The sequence below is a fragment of the Chiloscyllium plagiosum genome, unplaced genomic scaffold, assembly GCF_037043375.1.
Source record: "Chiloscyllium plagiosum isolate Xiang-an unplaced genomic scaffold, Cpla_swu_hap1 HiC_scaffold_6, whole genome shotgun sequence".
Lineage (NCBI taxonomy): Eukaryota > Metazoa > Chordata > Chondrichthyes > Orectolobiformes > Hemiscylliidae > Chiloscyllium > Chiloscyllium plagiosum.
In genome coordinates, this window is record NW_028270144.1 from 30,643,851 (window position 1) to 30,663,002 (window position 19,152).

Sequence of the window (19,152 nt, forward strand, 5' to 3'; positions counted from 1 at the left end):
TACACTTTTTATCTCCTAAGTAAAGAGTTAAGCCTTCATTTTATTCTTTCCTATATGTGCAAGTGCTGATGGCTTCTTCCCAAACTAGTTTTTTTTAGTATACCCATTCTATCCCTTAAATTGTAGCCTCATTTATATGTCTCATTCCCTTCATTGGGCCTTCAGCTGTCTGTGATTCATTCTTCAAAACACATCTGCCATGTTACTTTTCACTTCACCCCTCTTCTTGACCTTGCCATTGACAATAGCAATCTTCTCAGTCTCTTGCTTAGAACCTCTGGAAAGCACTTTGGGATATTTTACTATCTTGCAGGAGCCATAAAAACTACTTGTGTGTTTGGTATGTTGGCTTGGTTTGCTTAAAAGATCAAAGTGATTTGCCTGATCTAATTAATTCCATTACTGCTTTTGTGGAAGTGATTTGGCCTACAATATAGACTTTGACATGCCTTTCAATGATAGGCATGCAAATTGGTAGCCTTCTGAACTTCATTACTTGTTTATTAATATTTTCATATTTAGGTATTATTAAGTTAGGCTGAGTATATTTGCGTGCAAGAAATTAACAAAAATTGTGCACTTACACAAAGGCATTTAAGAGTAACTGTTTGAGACAACAGCAATTCAAAAACTTGATATTGAGAGGTTCAAATCTCCCAGTTTGAAAGAAATGTTAAAAGAAACCAGCTTTTACCAAAAATTTGTCAGAATATGATGTAAGTTGCATCTCAGAATAAGATGTTCATTGATGTTCATCAAAGTTTATTTAATTCTGAAGCAATTTTTGACATTTCACTCATTATAGAAATGCCCATTTGTTTATATGTACTGGATTTGGAGCCTTTGCAGTTAATTTAACAGTTAACTGTTAAAATAAGCAATCTTAGTCTGTAAACCTAACTTGTGTTGCATTGTCTGTCATACATTCAAAAATATTGTTATAGTTAAACCAAATTCACCAGACAGAACAACAAGGGAGATAGTTACTTATGATCTTCTGTGGGAAAAAAAAAGTCTTCTCTGGTTTAAAGCAAATGTACATGCATAGGAATGGTTCTTGCACTGATAAAATAATTCTTTCTTCTAGTAATGTTAAAATAGTCATTAATATCAAGATTAAAGAAGTGTTTTTTCTTTTATGCTGAACCAGTGTCCAATTCATAATCTTACCAAGTGCAAAATATTTTAGAATTTCTGAAAAATGTTGGCCACAGAGTAATGTCTAATGTATAGAACATAGAACATAGAACAGTACAGCACAGAACAGGCCCTTCAGCCCACGATGTTGTGCCGACCACTGATCCTGATGTATGCACCCTCAAAGTTCTGTGACCATATGCATGTCGAGGAGTCTCTTAAATGTCCCCAATGACCCTGCCTCCACAACTGCTGCTGGCAACACATTCCATGCTCTCACAACTCTGTGTAAAGAACCCGCCTCTGACATCCCCTCTATACTTTCCTCCAACCAGCTTAAAACTATGACCCCTCGTGTTAGTCATTTCTGCCCTGGGAAATAGTCTCTGGCTATTGACTCTATCTATGCCTCTCATTATCTTGTATACCTCAATTAGGTCCCCTCTCCTCCTCTTTTTCTCCAATGAAAAAAGTCCGAGCTCAGTCAACCTCTCTTCATAAGATAAGCCCTCCAGTCCAGGCAGCATCCTGGTAAACATCCTCTGAACCCGCTCCAAAGCATCCACATCTTCCTTATAATAGGGCGACCAGAACTGGACGCAGTATTCCAAGTGCGGTCTAACCAAAGTTTTATAGAGCTGCAACAAGATCTCATGACTCTTAAACTCAATACCCCTGTTAATGAAAGCCAAAACACCATATGCTTTCTTAACAACCCTGTCCACTTGGGTAGCCATTTTAAGGGATCTATGTAGCTGCACCCCAAGATCCCTCTGTTCCTCCACACTACCAAGAATTCTATCCTTAATCCTGTACTCAGCTTTCAAATTCGGCCTTCCAAAATGAATCACCTTGCATTTATCCAGATTGAACTCCATCTGCCAACTCTCAGCCCATCTCTGCATCCTGTCAATGTCCCGCTGCAGCCTACAACAGCCCTCTATACTGTCAACGACACCTCCAACCTTTGTCATCTGCAAACTTGCTGACCCATCCTTCAATCCCCTCATCCAAGTCATTAATAAAAATTACAAACAATAGAGGCCCAAGGACAGAGCCCTGTGGAACATCACTCACCACAGACTTCCAGGCAGAATATTTTCCTTCTACTACCACTCGCTGTCTTCTGTTGGCCAGCCAAATCTGCATCCAGACAGCTATGTTCCCTTGAATCCCATTCCTCCTGACCTTCTGAATGAGCCTACGTGGGGAACCTTATCAAATGCCTTGCTGAAGTCCATATACACCACATCCACAGCTCGACCCTCATCAACTTTTCTAGTCACATCCTCAAAGAACTCTAAGGTTTGTGAGGCATGACCTGCCCCTCACAAAGCCGTGTTGATTGCATTTAATCAAGCCATGCTCTTCCATATAGTTTGGTCTCATTTAAAATTCTCAATACCTGGAATATTTATCTAATACAAGTTCGGAGAGGTTCAGAAACTAGTTGTCTTTCATCACATGAGACCTCATTTTGGACATTTTGGTACAGTTATAACTGAAAAATTAATATTGATTTAATATACCACGATGCTTGTACAGTAGAATAAATTGCCTATCAACTGTCACAGTTGCACTGAGTGAAGCTCCAAATGGTGGTGCTCCATCCACAGAATGCAACTATTTTGAGTCACAGTTACCATGATGGGGCTGAATTTTATCTGCTTCTGCACTTGGCATGTTGTTGCAGGGGGGCATGCAAAGTATGGCTGGTGTAAAAGCTAAAGTTGCCATAATCCTAATAGAGCACAAAGCTGCTCTCTCGTTAGTAAGAGAGTACTACTGGTGAGTATAATCTACATCACTTCTCATTTATCAAGGTTAAATTCTGTCTATCACTGATCTACCTAATGGACCAATGTGTTTGTTTACTTTTTATTCGGTCATGGGATGTGGATATTGCTGGCTGGCAAGCATTTATTGCCCCACCTTAGTTACCCTTGAGAAGGTATTTTTGTGCTACTGCCTTGAACCGCTGTCGCTCATGTGCTGTCGGTAGACCCACAATGCCGTTAGAGAGTGAATGCTAGGATTTTCACCCAGTGACAGTGAATGAACAGCAATATATTTCCAAGTCAGGATGGTGAGTGGCTTGGAGGAGGACTTGCATGTGGTAGCAGTCCCTTGTATGTGCTGCCTTTGTCTTTCTCAATGGGTTTTGTGGGTGCTGTCTTTGAATTTCTGAAGCACATGTTGTGGATAATACACACTGCTGCTGCTACTGAGCATTGATGGTTGAGGGCATAGATGTGGTGCCAGTCAAGAAAATAGCTTTGTCCTGGATGGTGTCAAGGCTGCTTGTGTTGTTGGAGCTGCACTCATCCAGGAAAGTGAGGAGTATTCCATCATACCTTGTAGAATGTGGATAGGTTTTGGGGAGTCAGGAGATTGAATTATTTGTTGTAGTAATGCTAGCCTCTGAGCAAATCTTGTAGTCGTAGTATCTATATGGTCAGTTAAATTTCTAGTCAACAATAAGCTCAAGGATGTTGTTAGTGTGTGATTCAGTGATGATAACACTATTGAATGTCAAGGGGCAGTGGTTGGATTGTCTCTCATTGGATATGGTCATTCCACAGCATTTGTGTGGTTCAAGTGTTACCACTTATCAACGCAAGCCTGGATATTGTGCAAAACAAGTTGCGTTTGAACATGGTCTGCATCAGTATCTGAGGAAATCGTGCTGAATACTATGTAATCATTGGCAAACATGCCCACTTCTGACCTTATGTTGGAGGGAACGTTGTTGATGAAGCAGCTGAAGATGGTTGAACCTAAGACACATCTTGAGAAACTCCTGCAGAGATGTCCTGGAGCTGAGATGTCTGACCTCCAATAGCCACAACCACCTTCCTATGTCCTATATGACTCAAAGCAGTGAAGAGTTTGCACCCAATATCTTTTGATTCCAGTTTTGACGCAGGTGCTGTTTGATAGTGCTGTTGATACCTTCCATTACTAACAATCGAGAGAAGACTGAATGGGTGGTAACTGAGGTCTGGTTTAACCTGTTTTGTGTACAGGATATACCTGGGCAATTTTCCACATTGTCCGGTAGATGCCAGTGTTGTTACTGTACTGTAAGAGTTTAGTGAGGGAAGCAGCAAGTTTTGGAATACAAGTCTTCAATACTATTGGCAGAATGTTGTCAGGGTACATTACTTTTGCAATATCTAGTGCCTCCAACCTTAACATCATGATGAGTGAATTCACTCCTCACTTCTGGCTAAAGACTGCTGTGAATGCTTCAGCCTTATCTGATGCACAGGTGTTTTTAGATCTCCAATCACTTGAGGATATTTGTGGAACTGTCATCTCCAGTAAATTGTTTAATTCCCAATTGGATGTGACAGGACTGCAGAGCTTAGATCAAATTTGTTGTCCTCCCGTAACCTAAGATGACCTCCCTGTCTGCAGTTATGAATATCACAAATAATAAGGGACCAGCACTGATCTCTGATGCATCACTGCACATGAGGCTCCAGACACACGAGCAGCCTTCTACCACCTTCCCCTGACTCGTGTCACTAGTTAGTTTTAGATCCAACTTGTCAAGTTACCCTTGATGTCATGAGTTTTTACCTCCTTTATCAGTTTCCCATGTGGGACCTTGTCAAAGGTCTTGCTGAAAGCCATATAAACTACATCAACTCCCCATTCGCATACAAACACTTGGTCACCACCTCAAAATTCGAGCATGTTTGTTAGACATGACCTCCCTCTCTCAAAGCCATGCTGACTATTCCTGATCAAATCTTGCCCCTTGAAATGGAGGTTAATTTTCTCCTTCACAATTTTCTCCAATGATTTCCCTACCATTGATGTTAGACTTGCTGGTTTAAAGTTCCTTGATCTTTCTCTGCCACCTGTCTTGTAATGTGGAACCAGATTAGCTGTCTTTCAGTACTCTGGCACCTCCCCTATAGCCAGAAACAACTTAAAAATTTGTCAGAGCTCCTGTAATTTAATCTCTCGTGCCATTATCACTTGTAAGTTAAAATATCCAAATTTTGTTGACAGCACAAAATTGGGAAGCTGTGTTGATTGTGTAAAATTACAACAGAGTATTCATAGAATGGGTAAAACTGTAGCAGATGGATTTTAATATAAGCCTAGAACATAGAACAGTACAGCACAGTACAGGCCCTTCAGCCCTTGATGTTGTGCCAACTTTTACCCTACTCTAAGATCAAACTAATCTACATACCCTGCGTTGTACTATCTTCCATGTGCCTATCCAAGAGTCGCTTAAATGTCCCTAATGTATCTGACTCTATTATCACTGCTGACGGTGCATTCCATGCACCCACCACTCTGTGTAAAGAGCCTACCTCTGACATCTCAAGTCTTCGTCCAATCATCTTAAAATTATGCCCCCTTGTGATCGACATTTCTGCCAGGGGGAAAAAAGTGTCTGGCTATCCACTCTATTTATGCCTGTCAACATCTTGTACACCTCTATCGAATCACCTCTCATCCTCCTTCACTCCAGTGAGAAAAGCCCTAGCTCCCTTAACCTTTCTTCGTAAGACATGCCCACCAGTCCAGGCAGCATCCTGGTAAATCTCCTCTGTACCCCCTCTAAAGCTTCCACATCTTTCCGATAATGACGTGACCTGTTCAGGGTCTAGCCAAAGCTCTGTAGAGCTGCAGCATAACCTAGTGGCTCTTAAACTCAATCCCCCTGCTAATGAAAACCAACACACCATATGCATTCTTAACAACCCTGTCAACTTTGAGGGATCTATCGACATGAACCCCAAGATCCCTCTGTTCCTCCACACTGCCAAGAATCCTGCCTTTAACCCTGTATTCTGCATTCAAATTTTACCTTCCAAAGTGAATGACTTCATACTTTTCAAGGTTGAACTCCATCTGCCACCTATCAGCTCAGTTCTGCCTCCTGTTAATGTCTTGCTGCAACCTACAACAGCCCCCACACTATCCACAATGTCACCAACCTTTGTGCCATCGGCAACTTACTAACCCACCCTTCCACTTCCTCATTCCAAGTAATTTATAACAATTACAAAGAGCGGAAATCCCAGAATCGATCCCTGCGGAACACCACTGGCCACCGAGCTCCTGGTTGAATACTTGCCATTTACCAACGTCTTCTGTGGGCAAGCCAATTCTGTATCCAAGTGTGAGATTGGATTTTGGACTGAAAAAGGTAGATCAGGCTATTTTTCCAGAAGGTACAAAGTTAGCTGCAATGGATTTCCAATGAGAATTGGGGAATCAGATGCACAGCTCTCTGAAAAGCCATGAGTAGCTGCAGAAAGTAGTTAAGGCTATTAGAATGTTGGCCTTCACATCTAAAGAGTTAAAAGAATATCAATGAGGATGTTTATGCTGCAGTTATACAAAATCTTTTCAGACCCCACTTTGGGCACTGAGAACAGATCAAGGCGCCATACCTCAAGAAGGATGTTTCATCCCTTGAAGAAGTTCAGTGTATGTTTACAAGAATGATATTTGCACTTTTGGGGTTTAGTTCAGAGAGTAGATTAGACAAATTAGGTGTTTATTTCTTGGAGTTTAGAAGGTTAAGGGGTGATTGAATTGAGGTCTTCACAATATTAACATGAAAAGAAAGGGTAGGTAAACTATTGCCACTGGTTGATTCTAGAACCAGGGGCACAGCCTATGGATTAGGGTTAAGTCATTCTGGAGAAATGTTAGAAAACACTTCTACAGGCAAAGAGTAGTGGAGGTTTAGAACTCTCTATTCCTCAAATAGCAGTTGAAGCTAATTCAAATTTCATGGACAAATTTTTTAATTAAGCCTGGGGCACATGAAATTAGACTGCAGATCAATCATGATCTTATGGAATGGCAGACTGGCTTGAGGGGCTGAATGGCCTGCTTCTGTAACTACGTTCCTAAGGGTGTTATACACTTTCCGGTTTAGAGGGAGAGAGATTTTCTTGGCCCATGTTGTCGTGGGTGTTACCATAGTTGTCTGTCGACCTTTTTGGGAGAAGTTGTGACGCATCTCAGATGGAATTGACCACAGAGCTTCTAGTCCATGGGAGGAGACACTGCTACTGAGCGACCGGTCTCTCTTGGTTCTGTTGTACTCATTTACTACTTGGTTTGTGAATGAGTTTTAGTGATTCTTGATGAAACCATCAAGTCAGATTTCATGGAATATTGTGTGCAATTCTGGCCTTTCTCCTATTGGAAGGATGTTGTGAAATTTGAAAGAGTTCAGAAAAGGTTTTCAAGGATGTTGCCAGGGTTAGAGGATTTGAGCTATAGGGAGAGATTGGGGATAGGCTGGTGCTGTTTTCTCTGGAGCATCGGAGGCTGAGAGGTTTATAAAATCATGAGGGACAGGGATAGGATAAATCGACAAAGTCTTTTCCCTGGAGTGGGGATTCCAAAATGAGAGGACATAGGTTTAGGGCTAGAGGGGAAAGATGTAAAAGGGACCTAAGGGGCAACTTGCTCATGCAGAGGATGGTGTATGTGTGGGATGGGCTGCCAGAGGTGGTGGTGGAGGCTAGTACAATTGCAACATTTAAAAGGCATCTGGTTGGGTATATGAGTAGGAGGGGTTTGGAGGCTGGGTGCTGGTAGGTGGGACTAGATTAGGTTGGGATATTTGGTCGGCATGGATGAGTTGGACTGAAGGGTCTGTTTCCAAGCTGTACATCTGTGACACTATGACTCTATGATTGCCACTATGGACTAAGTCCAGCAGTGGGATATGTATGCACATTCCTTGATCCAGACTAAGTTTTCTCTCCACATCTGTTCTCATACAGTCTATGCCTGCCTTCTACCTATGAAGGGCTATCCAATGTCCACCCAGACATCTCTTTTGACAGAACTGCCGTATTTCTTTGTTACTTTTTAAGAGTTGACATTGGTAACCTTGAGGCTGGTCCCTTTACTTTGAACTTCCATCATTTTTGTGTTACTCAAAACCTCCTTTAGTACACTTATCTTTGATTTTGTGCTGCATAGGTATCACTGGCATTTTGTTGTTGCTCCCTAATTGCCGTTTGGGAAGGTAATTTAGTACTGCCTCCTTCAATCACAGCACTCCCAGTGTGTGAATTCGAGTGAATGCATCAACAGCAATCCTTTCAAAGATGTTATATCTCACCATCGTACTGGCCACTCCAGCTCAGCACCTCTGCCATTTCTATGCCCCACTCTTTCCTCATTCTTTTCACCTTCACTCCTTAATTCCTTGTTCACGCTGCTTTAGTTTCATATTAGCTGTGACCTTTTTTTTTAGCCATTCTGCACCTCACTTCCAAAATCATCAACTTAATTTATCCATGCCTCCATCAAAATGATCTTTTCAAACTCTTCTGTTCTCACCCATTCATTTTAGTTTACGTGTTCTTCTATTTTGCACAGTCCATTGTCCTTTTCCATTCTTTCAGTGATGGCTTTGTCATGTGGATTAATACACAAACGCAAGCTGTACCTTGCTGCAGGAAGCAATTTGCTTAAAATCAAGCAGTTCAATAACCCTGACTTATGCCTTGGGCATTTTCTCAAGTGAAAGAGTTTGGTAAGATTTTTTATTGCTGTGTTACTTGGACTGGCAGTGGAATGGAATTGGTTGCATTTAAATGAGATGTATTGAGGATTAGTTTTGGGCCTTGAACTTCACCCCACCCCCAGTGAGATATCTTCCCAACTTAAGCCATCAACTATTTATAAAGTTAAAAATCACACAATACCAGGTTATAGTCCAACAGGTTTAATTGGAAGCACACTAGCTTTTGGAGAGCCGTTCCTTCATCAGGTGGTTGTGGATGTCTGTGTCGCTATGTGCGATCTTCTTGGAGATCCTCTCCACTTTAAGCTGGAGTTGTGTCGATAGTAGTCATGATTTGGAGATGCCGGTATTGGACTGGAGTGTACAAAGTTAAAAATCACACAACACCAGGTTATAGTCCAACAGGTTTATTTAGAAGCACAAGCTTTCGGAGCGCCACTCCTTCAGGTGATTGTGGAGCGGCGCTCCGAAAGCTAGTGCTTCCAAATAAACCTGTGGGACTATAACCCGGTGTTGTGATTTTTAACTTTGTCCACCCCAGTCGAACACCAGCATCTCCAAATCATAGCCATTTATTAGGGAGGGCATTCAAGGCATTCATGAATGCACTGAGGGTTGTCATCAAACTAAGATTACAGCTTTGTTTCCTTTTGCCTCTATATACAAAACATGGACATCATTTCAGTTAGCATCTAAGCTGCAACATTGCATGTGTATGTGGTTTTAGCTACACATAATTATTTTTGAGCATATATGCAATGAATCATTATTATAAACGCTGGCAATGGGGTGAATGAAAGGAGTTAAAACTAAACACATTATCAAGGGTTGATTGGGTGAAAAATGATTGCTGGTTCCTGCTGCTGGGATGCAGTCATTAAGATTCACAATCCTTCTGGTCATTGATGCACACCAGTTCAGAGTGAGTAATCTGAAAAGGCCATTGTTTGGGAGCTTCTGTTGAGATCATAATGCACACCTTGAATTAACTTTCAGAGATAATCCCATCATTTTGATCAAGGAAATGAGGCATGCAGCTAAAACAATTCACTGAATTTTGCAGATGTTCCCTGCCAATATTTCTCTGGTAAATGATTGTTGTGCTGCCTTGTAAGTGCTCATTGCAAATATAACTGACCTTTGTAACATCAGTGTGGTGCGTATAGTTTTAAAGTGGCTCCCAGTAAATGGAATAAAAGGTGATTTAAAAATTGGAATGTATTTTAAGTGAAATGCATTTTGAACTGGGGCCATTCAAGGTAATTATCCTGACTAGATTATTTTTGCTTCCACAGACGTGAAGAAAATCAGAGGAGGCTAAAAAATGTAAGTGATCTGTTTGCATGTAGTCACGTTTGCTTCTTGTCACTGATGTTTTACACATTTATAGATTTTGAAAGTACGTTTGTTCATATTTTGGCTTGGTACAATTATTTCAGTATAAAAGTCTTTCAATGAACTTTACCAATATTATGTTTGGAGTTGAGTATTAATACAGGCAATGTCGAACTGTGGCATAGACCTTTAATTTTTACAACTCATTTGGCCACATTCTTTGCTGCTGTTTTGATTTTGGAATTTTGCACCAAATTGGAACAAATTACAATGGAGCACGATTCCTCAATCTTGAATGCCTCGTCGTTTCCAAAACAGTGAATGCATTCTATTTCAAATAGTTTATGACAGAGAAGCATTGTAGGTTTAACCGTTCACTCCCTCATCTAGTGTTTTATTACTTCTGAGTTTGATTTTCCATGCTGCCTTGTTACACTCCCAACCCTCACCCTTTGTAAGGTTGAGCATAACTGGTTCCAGTCCTGATCATTCTTATCCCTGTGCGTACGAGCCTATATTAGCTTCCAGTCCATTAAAACCTTGGTAAAACGCCCTCCCTCATGTTTAAATGCATCCCAGGCATGCCTCTCTCTGTCCATATGACTGCCTTCATGCCTACATCCTTAGACTTCTGAATTCTGCCAACTGAAGCCCCTCTAATATATCTTCTATTTTAATTGCTTCTTCAAATTTCTGTATTTCAAACCTTTCCTCCTGTAAGATACTCCTTTAAAACCTATTTCTCACTGCAAGATTTTGGTCATTTATCCTAATATCTCCTTATTTGCTACTTTTATATAACACTGTTGTGAAACATCTTGGAATGTTAATGGTGATGTTTAAATCAAAGTTTGTGTAATCTTTATCTTGTGGATGATGTATAAATGTAAGCTCCATTTTATCTAAAGAATTTGATTTCTCATATTCTTTGCATTCATCTCTATTCTTTGAGAATGTCTTGTAACTTTTCCATTTACTATGCATTTGGACTGTCTGAATAACACTTAAGGTATGTTTGAATCTCCCAAGACATCAAAAACAAACTCACATCTTTTTCTTGACCCATATGGAATTTAGGAATAGGAATATTCCTCTTTCTCATTTTTGTTGCATGCTAACCTGCTCGAATTTGCTACATTGTCTGGAAACAGCCTCTTGTAGTTGTCAACACAACCATTTGTTAATATGGAAAAGGAGAATTGACAACATTCTTTTGGTGTGCATGTTTGTGTCGGAAACCTTTGGCAGTACTAGGGAAGCTCTGAAATGACCCTACCCGAATCAAAGGACAAAAAGGTCAGCAGAGAATGTAGTTTTGTCTTTACCCTAGTTCAGAATTAGATAATATAATGCACCATACATAAGTTAACAAGAATTCTCTGAGCCCCATCTGCAATCTGTCATCAATATATCCCCTCTGTTGAGGTACTAACATGAATCTGATTCTCTCGATTAGTTTATCCTTTCAAAATTAATATATTCTTCATTGCCTCAGCCCCAAATCAAGGCTGCATTTTACAAGCCTCGGCCAGCTGCGCTTCTGATGCAAGGACAAGCGAAATAAAGTGGCAAGCTCACCACCTTTTCACCCAGCTCCAGAGATCGCACCCATCATTCAACGGGAGAGCGAGTGCTGAAATCAGCCAGCCACCTACCATTTGGTATTAAGCTACAATTGAGGTTGTTAAATGCTCAATTGACTCGAAGTTTTGCCCATCCCAAAATACACAGTCATATGGGAGTTTGTATGTCAGTTGTCACTGTCTATATTAGCTAAGGTGGGAGAGAAACCGGGGGAGAAACAATTCATTTGGGGGCCTTGGATAGTTGGAGAAGACATCCTAAGATACCACCCACCTTGCCTTCAATGCTGCTTGCCTGAAAGAAACTGTCCCCCCAATCCCATTCTCTGATCTGGCCCTGCTCCAAACTCCTGAAACTCACCTTGGGTCTGCCATGAACATCTTGAATCCTCTTCCTGTAGACTTTCCTTTTGAGCTTTGCCTCTGTTCCCAAATCCTGTTCAGTCAGGGCTTTGAGAAGGGTATGCACCAGAGGAGCAACAGATAACCGACTGGGGAAATGGGATTAGCTCTGTTGCTCTTGCAGAGAGCCAGTATTGACATGACGAGCCTTCTGGCTCCCTGCTTCAGTGCCGTAGCCATTCTGATTCTGTGAAAGAACAGAAGACTCTGAAAGAGCTAATGGATTTTCATGTTGAAACGTAACCGAGGACATTGGCATGCGATTGTCAAAGATGACCTGATGTTCAAACTTGGGGGTGAGAAGGACTTCACTGTTATTGGTAGCTTGATTCATTGGGAGTTATTGGTCAATCAAACACTGTATGAAACTACTCCAGGTTTATGTAACAATTAAAACAATTTTGATTTTTCTGACTGGAGCAGTTTAATGGGTCAGTTAGCAAAAGTTGCGACAATTGAAGCATGCTTTGAGCATCAGTAGGGTTGCAGTATCTGGAACAAAACTCCATAGAGTTGGGTATGTTAATTTGACATTTTGTGCAGTGCACAATGTTTTTAACCAGGTGTTCCAGCATGTGAAGCTATCAGTAAGAGTCCTTGGTGGTGATAAATGTTGCAAATCCACCTCCCTCACCCCACCACCTCCTTCCCCCTAATCCTGGTATTGAGGCCTCATTCCTTTTTAAGACTTTGTTGCAATCCCTCACCATTCCTTGCCCGAATTTAATGTTAGTTTGGTTTTAATTTATTTGTCATCCTATTTTGTCACTTGTTGTATATACTTCAACTTTTGTATTTTCATGGTCTCGCTACTTCAAATTAATTGAGTTTTGCTTTCTTACTATTGCATATCTAAATGTGCAATCACCCTTTTGAGTATCATGAGCATGAATAGGAGCTTAAGTAGGCCAGATTCAAGTCTGCTCTGTCATCGGCAAGAGCATGGCTGAGATTCAACCTCAGCAGCTGCACACCCTCATCCCTTCATTCCTTTATGTCCAAACATTTGTTGACTTCCTCCTTGAGCACGTTCTATTACGGTATAACCAAATGCTTTTAGGTGTAGCATCACAGCCCTTTTGAGTGAAGAAATTTCTCCTCGCCCCAGACAGTGTTCAAGCTTGTAGATTCCAGAGTTGGGAGGAAGCATTTTCTCTATCTGCATGTTTAACCCGCTTCACGATTTTACACGCTTTAGTAAGCCCATCTCATTCTAAATTCCAGAGAATATAGCCCTAGTTCTCTCAACCTCTCTACAGAGCAATCATGTCACTCCAGCATTAATGTAGTCCCTCCTTGGGTCAGGAAATGAGATTTCCACACTATTTTAGATGTATCATCCCTTGCCAAATGAAACCAATTCAAGTGTTCAGTGGCCAGGGCAGCTGAATGGCTCATTGATTCATGAGCCAATCCATTGAGTTATGAGCTGACTGACCAGCTTCTTAGAGTCCCACAAGTCTGTGGGAACCCGCCTTGCCAGAATCTGGTAAGATTGAGTGGATCAGTGTCATATCTGTGGGGAAAGCATTTCCTCCTTCCCACCCCCACCCAGGTTCACCCAAGTCTGTTTTTGAAATGTTGTAACTTGACCAAACTGAATGGACTGGAGCTACAGTGAATGAAGTGAAGCTGATCTTTTTGAAATGTTCAGACCTGAGAAATGGTGTGCTGGCTGACCTGGTACCTATATCGTATGAAAAGACAGCTTGTAGAGTTTGGTTATAATAGAACCAATTCAATGTATTTAATGGCAATAAGGACTAGCAAGGATTTATGAAACAAAGTTATGTTCCATAAATTTTCTTGAACAATGTTTCTTATTCATACATTCTTATCTTCCCATGTCAAACCATTTAAATGGAAAATGGCACATTTACAGGTTCTGATCACAATATATTGGCTGGGTAGAAGAGCACAGCATGAGCCTCATTATAATGGACCTTACCTTAACCTGAAAGCATTTGAAGGGCTGCTTGGACAAACTCTGACAAAGGTGAGTTGTAAATGTTCAGGTCAAGGCTAACTTAAACCAGAGAACTGTCAAGTATAGTTGACACACTAGATTGGGAGCAGCGATCTGAGAAGCTGTTCACAATCTGCAAATTTACCGATAGGACTCGTTTAAACCTCTGGAATACGGTACATGGATTGAGTTTGCTGTCTGTGTTGTGAAAAATAGAGAAAATGTGTAATGACTGAACATCATATCTATATAGACATATGTGTGTTTTGTGAGAATTCAAATGCTGTATACCAGGGACTCTGTCTCTGTTTGGCATGTCCTAGGATGGATGTGTTGTCCCTGTTGAAATGGTGGCCTTCCTCATCTGTATGTAAGGATATGCATGAGAGAGGGTCATGACATAGATCCTAGGGCAAGCCAAACAAAGACATACATGAGAATTCCTAGAAACATAACATTCTAATCAGAACTCTATCAGCAAACACATTGGCCCCGATTTACCACCCCCTGAGAAAAAGAACAGGAAATGACAACACCTCAAAGAAACCCAAACACACAAATAGCAGGAATCAGCAGCAATGTTTTGTCTGGAGGTCCACGGAAGTTGTTACCTAGTATGGTGACGAAACATCTGAACGTTAACCTTCCAGCTCAGTGAGCAAACATACATCCAGAACCTCAACCTGAGCTACGCATCTTCTCAAAACTCGCTATCGTCCATGCCCACCAGATATCCTAAATAAATCTACTCCCATTTGCCGGTATTTGGCTCATATCCTATTAAAGCCATCTTATACATATACCTATCCGGATGCTTTTTAAATGTTGTAAGTGAACCAGCCTGCACCACATCCTCTGGCAGGTCAGCTCATTCCACGCATGCATCATCCTCTGAGTGAAAACATTGCCCTATAGGACCCCTTTAAATCTTTCCCCTCTCATCTTAACATATGCCCTCTAGTTTTGGATTCAACCCGACACCCCCCCCCCCCCAAATTCCTGGGGAAAATGCCATGTTTATTCACCGTTTCCACATCCCTCATGATTTTCTAAACCTTTTATAAAGTCACCCCTCAGCCTCTGACTCTCCAGGGAAAATAGCCCTGACCAATCAGCCTTTCCCTATAGCTCAAACCCTCCAACCCTGGCAACATCCTTGTAAGTCTTTTTTTTTTCTGTACACTTTCAAATTCCGCAGCATCTTTTCCTCTAGCAGCAAGACAGAATTGTGTGCAGTATTCCAAAAGTGGCTGAAGCAATGTCCTGTACAGCTGCATGTTGTAGCCACCAGCACCAACATCCTGGGACACACTCCATGGGCGCCAGGCATATGTATGGATGTTAGTATCCAGCATGTGCCAGCATCCAAGAACCTTCGTGCCACATCTCCGATCCACTAGGAGAACATTTCTGCATTTCAGTGATACACTTTAGGGTGTTGTTGGAATGCTGCAGGAACAAGCACCCACTCTCTGACTGTGCTGTTTGTTTGCTTTGTTAGTGCTCACTCACTACAAGCCTGCCTAAGAGCTCTCAGCATCCCTGCCTCGCCTTACCTTTTTGTGCCTTACCCCTCAGCCAGAAATACCAGATCCTCTTTACTGCTGCCTTGCCTTGTCATTGTAATGTAGGCCCAAAGCTTGGAAGCTTGTTGTGGTTGTCAGTCATTCTCCATCAAGAAAGATGGCTTTTGTTCAGGGGGTCACGGCACAGGTGGTCGAGGGCCTCCTCCAATACCAGTCCAGAGGTTCGGACACAGTCTGTCAACCACTTGAGGCAATTGGAGTCAGGATCTTCTCCTAGAAGGTGAGGGGCTGACTGTTGGTCAGTCACCACCTGTTTTCAACCTTACTTCCCTATTGTGGAGTGTTTTCTTCCTGGAATGAAGGGCAGGTATTACAGGAGATGGAAGTGGGTGGTCCAGCTGTTAGTTTTGGTGTAAGTGGGGAGGTGCCCAGTGTGAGGGAGTAGGCAGCACAGAGGACGTGCTGTGATAGTTGTGTCAGGGGTTGCTGTGGGGGATGGTAAGTGAGGGAAGATGTTGCAGGCCATAGTGAGAGTGGTAGAACACGAGCCTTGCTTGGCGTTGGGTGCAAAAGCAGGATAGTGTGAGGTATCAGAGAGAAGGTGGCACTTGTACTTGTGGGGCTGGAGAAGGTAATTGACCCTCTTTCATATTGTGCTGGAACTCCTCGAGATGGTGGAGACTGTTTTAACCTTGGTTCGATTGGATCAGACTGACATGGTCTGGAGCCATGGCTAGCACTGCTGGTGACTGGGGAAGATGAATTCCTGCCTTTGCACATCCACCCTTCAGGTCCCTACCTGCAAAACAGGGCACCAGTTTCCCAACCCCCTCAGCCATGTCTGTCACATTCGGGGCAATGTCAGGAACCATGCAGAATGGCTGTGTACTAAGTGTTGTCCAGGTGCCTACAGCAACCTTTTAAAGATGATGCCAGTGTATTCCTGGATATCCTGGCAGTGGTGAGTTATTCCAGGTATGGCAAGTGGTTGAATGGGGCTAGAATTGAATGAAAGAGGTGGATAGGTAGCTTTGATAAAATGCAGCAAGAAACCCTCTGTGAAACTGGACAAAGCTGACACTTCACCAAAAGAAAATAGCTTTAGCCTTGTGGCCCTTTCATAGAATCCCTATAGTGCTGAAAGAGGCCAATACATCCATCCACATGTCTGAAGAGCATCCAACCAGATCCACCCCATCCCTGTAACCCTGCATTGATCATGGCTAATGCAAGTAACCTTCGCATCTTTGTGGATTGTGGGAGGAAACCCTAGGCAGGTGTGGGATGACGTGCAAACTCCACATATGTGGACAGTCACTCAAGGCTGGAGTCGAACTTGGTTTAGACCATAACACGCAGAAGTGGAAGTAAGGCCATTCTGCCCATTGAGTCCACTCAACCATTCAATCATGGCTGATGGGCATTTCAATGCCATTTATCTGCGCACTCCCCGTATTGCTTAATTCCTTGCGAGATTAAGAACTTATCAATCTCTGCCTTGAAGGCATTCAACATCCCAGCCACCACTGCACTCCGTGGCAATGAATTCCACAGGCCCACCACACTCTGGATGAAGAAATGTCTCCATTTGTTTTAAATTGATCCCCTCTAATTCTAAGGCTGTGCCTACGGGTCCTAGTATCCCCACCTGACAAAATTTCCAGCTTCCATGCTTTCTAAGCCATGCATTATCTTCTAAAATTCTATTAGATCTCCCTCAACCTTCTAAACTGTAATGAATACAATCCCATGTATGTTAGGCCTATCATTCCAGGGATCATCCGTGTGAATCTCTGCTGGGCACGCTCTAGTGCCAGTATGTGGGATAACTGGGGTTCTTTCTGGGGACGGTGGGACCTCTATAAACAGGATGGTCTACACCTGAACCTGAGGGGCACCAGTATCCTTGGGGGGAGGTTTGCTAGTGCTCTTGGGGGGGGTTTAAACTAACTCTGCAGGGGCATGGGAACCCAGATTGTAGCTTCAGGGTGCAGGGCCTGGAGTGTAGGGAGGTTAGGAACATGGCATCAATTTCCAAGGAGGGTGTCTGTAAACAGGAAAGTGGCTTGAAGTGTGTATACTTCAATGCAAGAAGTATACGAAATAAGGTAGGTGAACTTGCAGCGTGGGTTGGTACCTGGGACTTCGATGTTGTGGCTATTACGGAGACATGGCTAGAACAGGGACAGGATTGGCTGTTGCAGGTTCCAGGATTTAAATGTTTTAGTAGGGTCAGAGGTGGGGGTAAAAGAGGGGGAGGTGTGGCATTGCTTGTCAAAGATAGTATTACAGTGGTGGAAAGGACGATGGATGAGGACTTGCCATCTGAGGTAGTTTGGGCTGAGGTTCGGAATAGGAAAGGTGAGGTCACCCTGTTAGGAGTCTTTTACAGGCCTCCCAATAGTCCTAGAAACGTAGAAGAAAGGATAGGGAAGGTGATTCAGGAGATGAGTGACAGTAATAGGGTGGTGGTTATGGGGTCTTTAACTTTCCTGATATTGATTGGGAAAGCTATAGCTCAAGTTCGTTAGATGGGTCAGTGTTTGTTCAATGTGTGCAGGAGAGTTTCCTGACACAATATGTAGACAGGCCAACAAGAGGTGAGGCCATACTGGATTTGGTTCTGGGTAACGAACCAGGCCAGGTGTTAGAATTAGAGGTAGGTGAGCACTTTGGGGATAGTGACCATAATTCGGTGATTTTTACTCTCGTGATGGAGAGGGATAAGTGTGTACTACAGGGCAAGAGTTATAGCTGGGGTCAGGGAAATTATGATGCGGTGAGGCATGACTTAGGATGTGTGGCCTGGAAAAGTAGACTCCAAGGCAAGAGTGTAAATGATATGTGGAGCTTGTTCAAGGAGCAACTATTGAGTGTCCTTGATAATTATGTACCTGTCAGGCAGGGAGGAAAGGATCGTGCGAGGGAGCCGTGGTTTAATAAGGAATTGGAATCCCTTGTTAAATGGAAGAGGGCGGTCTATCTCAAGATGAGACGTGAAGGTTCAATTGGGGCGATTGAGAGTTATAGGGTAGCCAGGAAGGACCTGAAGAGAGAGCTAAGAGCAGCAAGGAGGGGACATGAAAGGTCCTTAGTCGGTAGGATTAGGGAAAACCCTAAGGCTTTCTATAGGTATGTTAGGAATAAAAGAATGACTAGGGTAGGAATAGGTCCAGTCAAGGATAGTAGTGGGAAGTTGCGTGTGGAGGCGGAAGAGATTGGGGAGACACTGAATGAATACTTTTCTTCAGTATTTATTCAGGAACAGGGCATTGTCGTCGATGTGAATACTGAGTCACAAATAAGTAGAATGGATGGCTTTGAGGTATGTAGAGAAGAGGTGTTGGAAATCCTGGAAAAGGTGAAAATAGATAAGTCCCCTGGGCCTGATGGCATTTATCCTAGGATTCTCTGGGAAGCAAGGGAGGAGATTGCAGAGCCATTGGCCTTGATTTTTATGTCCTCTTTGTCTACAGGAGTAGTGCCAGAAGACTGGAGGATAGCAAATGTGGTTCCCTTGTTCAAAAAGGGGAGTAGGGATAACCCTAGTAACTATAGGCCGGTGAGTCTCACTTCTGTTGTGGGCAAAGTCTTAGAGAGAATTGTAAGGGATAGGATTTATGCACATCTGGATAGGAATAATGTGATCAAGGATAGTCAGCATGGTTTTGTGAA

At 42.5% G+C, this 19,152-nt stretch overlaps 1 protein-coding gene across 6 annotated transcripts in view; it reads left to right on the forward strand.

Annotated features, from left to right (window-relative positions):
- LOC122550529 (LIM domain only protein 7) overlaps positions 1–19,152 on the forward strand; it is a 229,781-nt gene that overhangs the window by 145,067 nt on the left and 65,562 nt on the right. For all 6 annotated transcript variants that reach the window (XM_087987949.1, XM_087987954.1, XM_087987953.1 and 3 more), the window contains exons 6-7: positions 9,961–9,991; positions 13,868–13,981. In XM_087987949.1, coding sequence (XP_087844075.1) covers positions 9,961–9,991; positions 13,868–13,981 — 145 coding nt within the window. The remainder of the gene's footprint in view (positions 1–9,960; positions 9,992–13,867; positions 13,982–19,152) is intronic.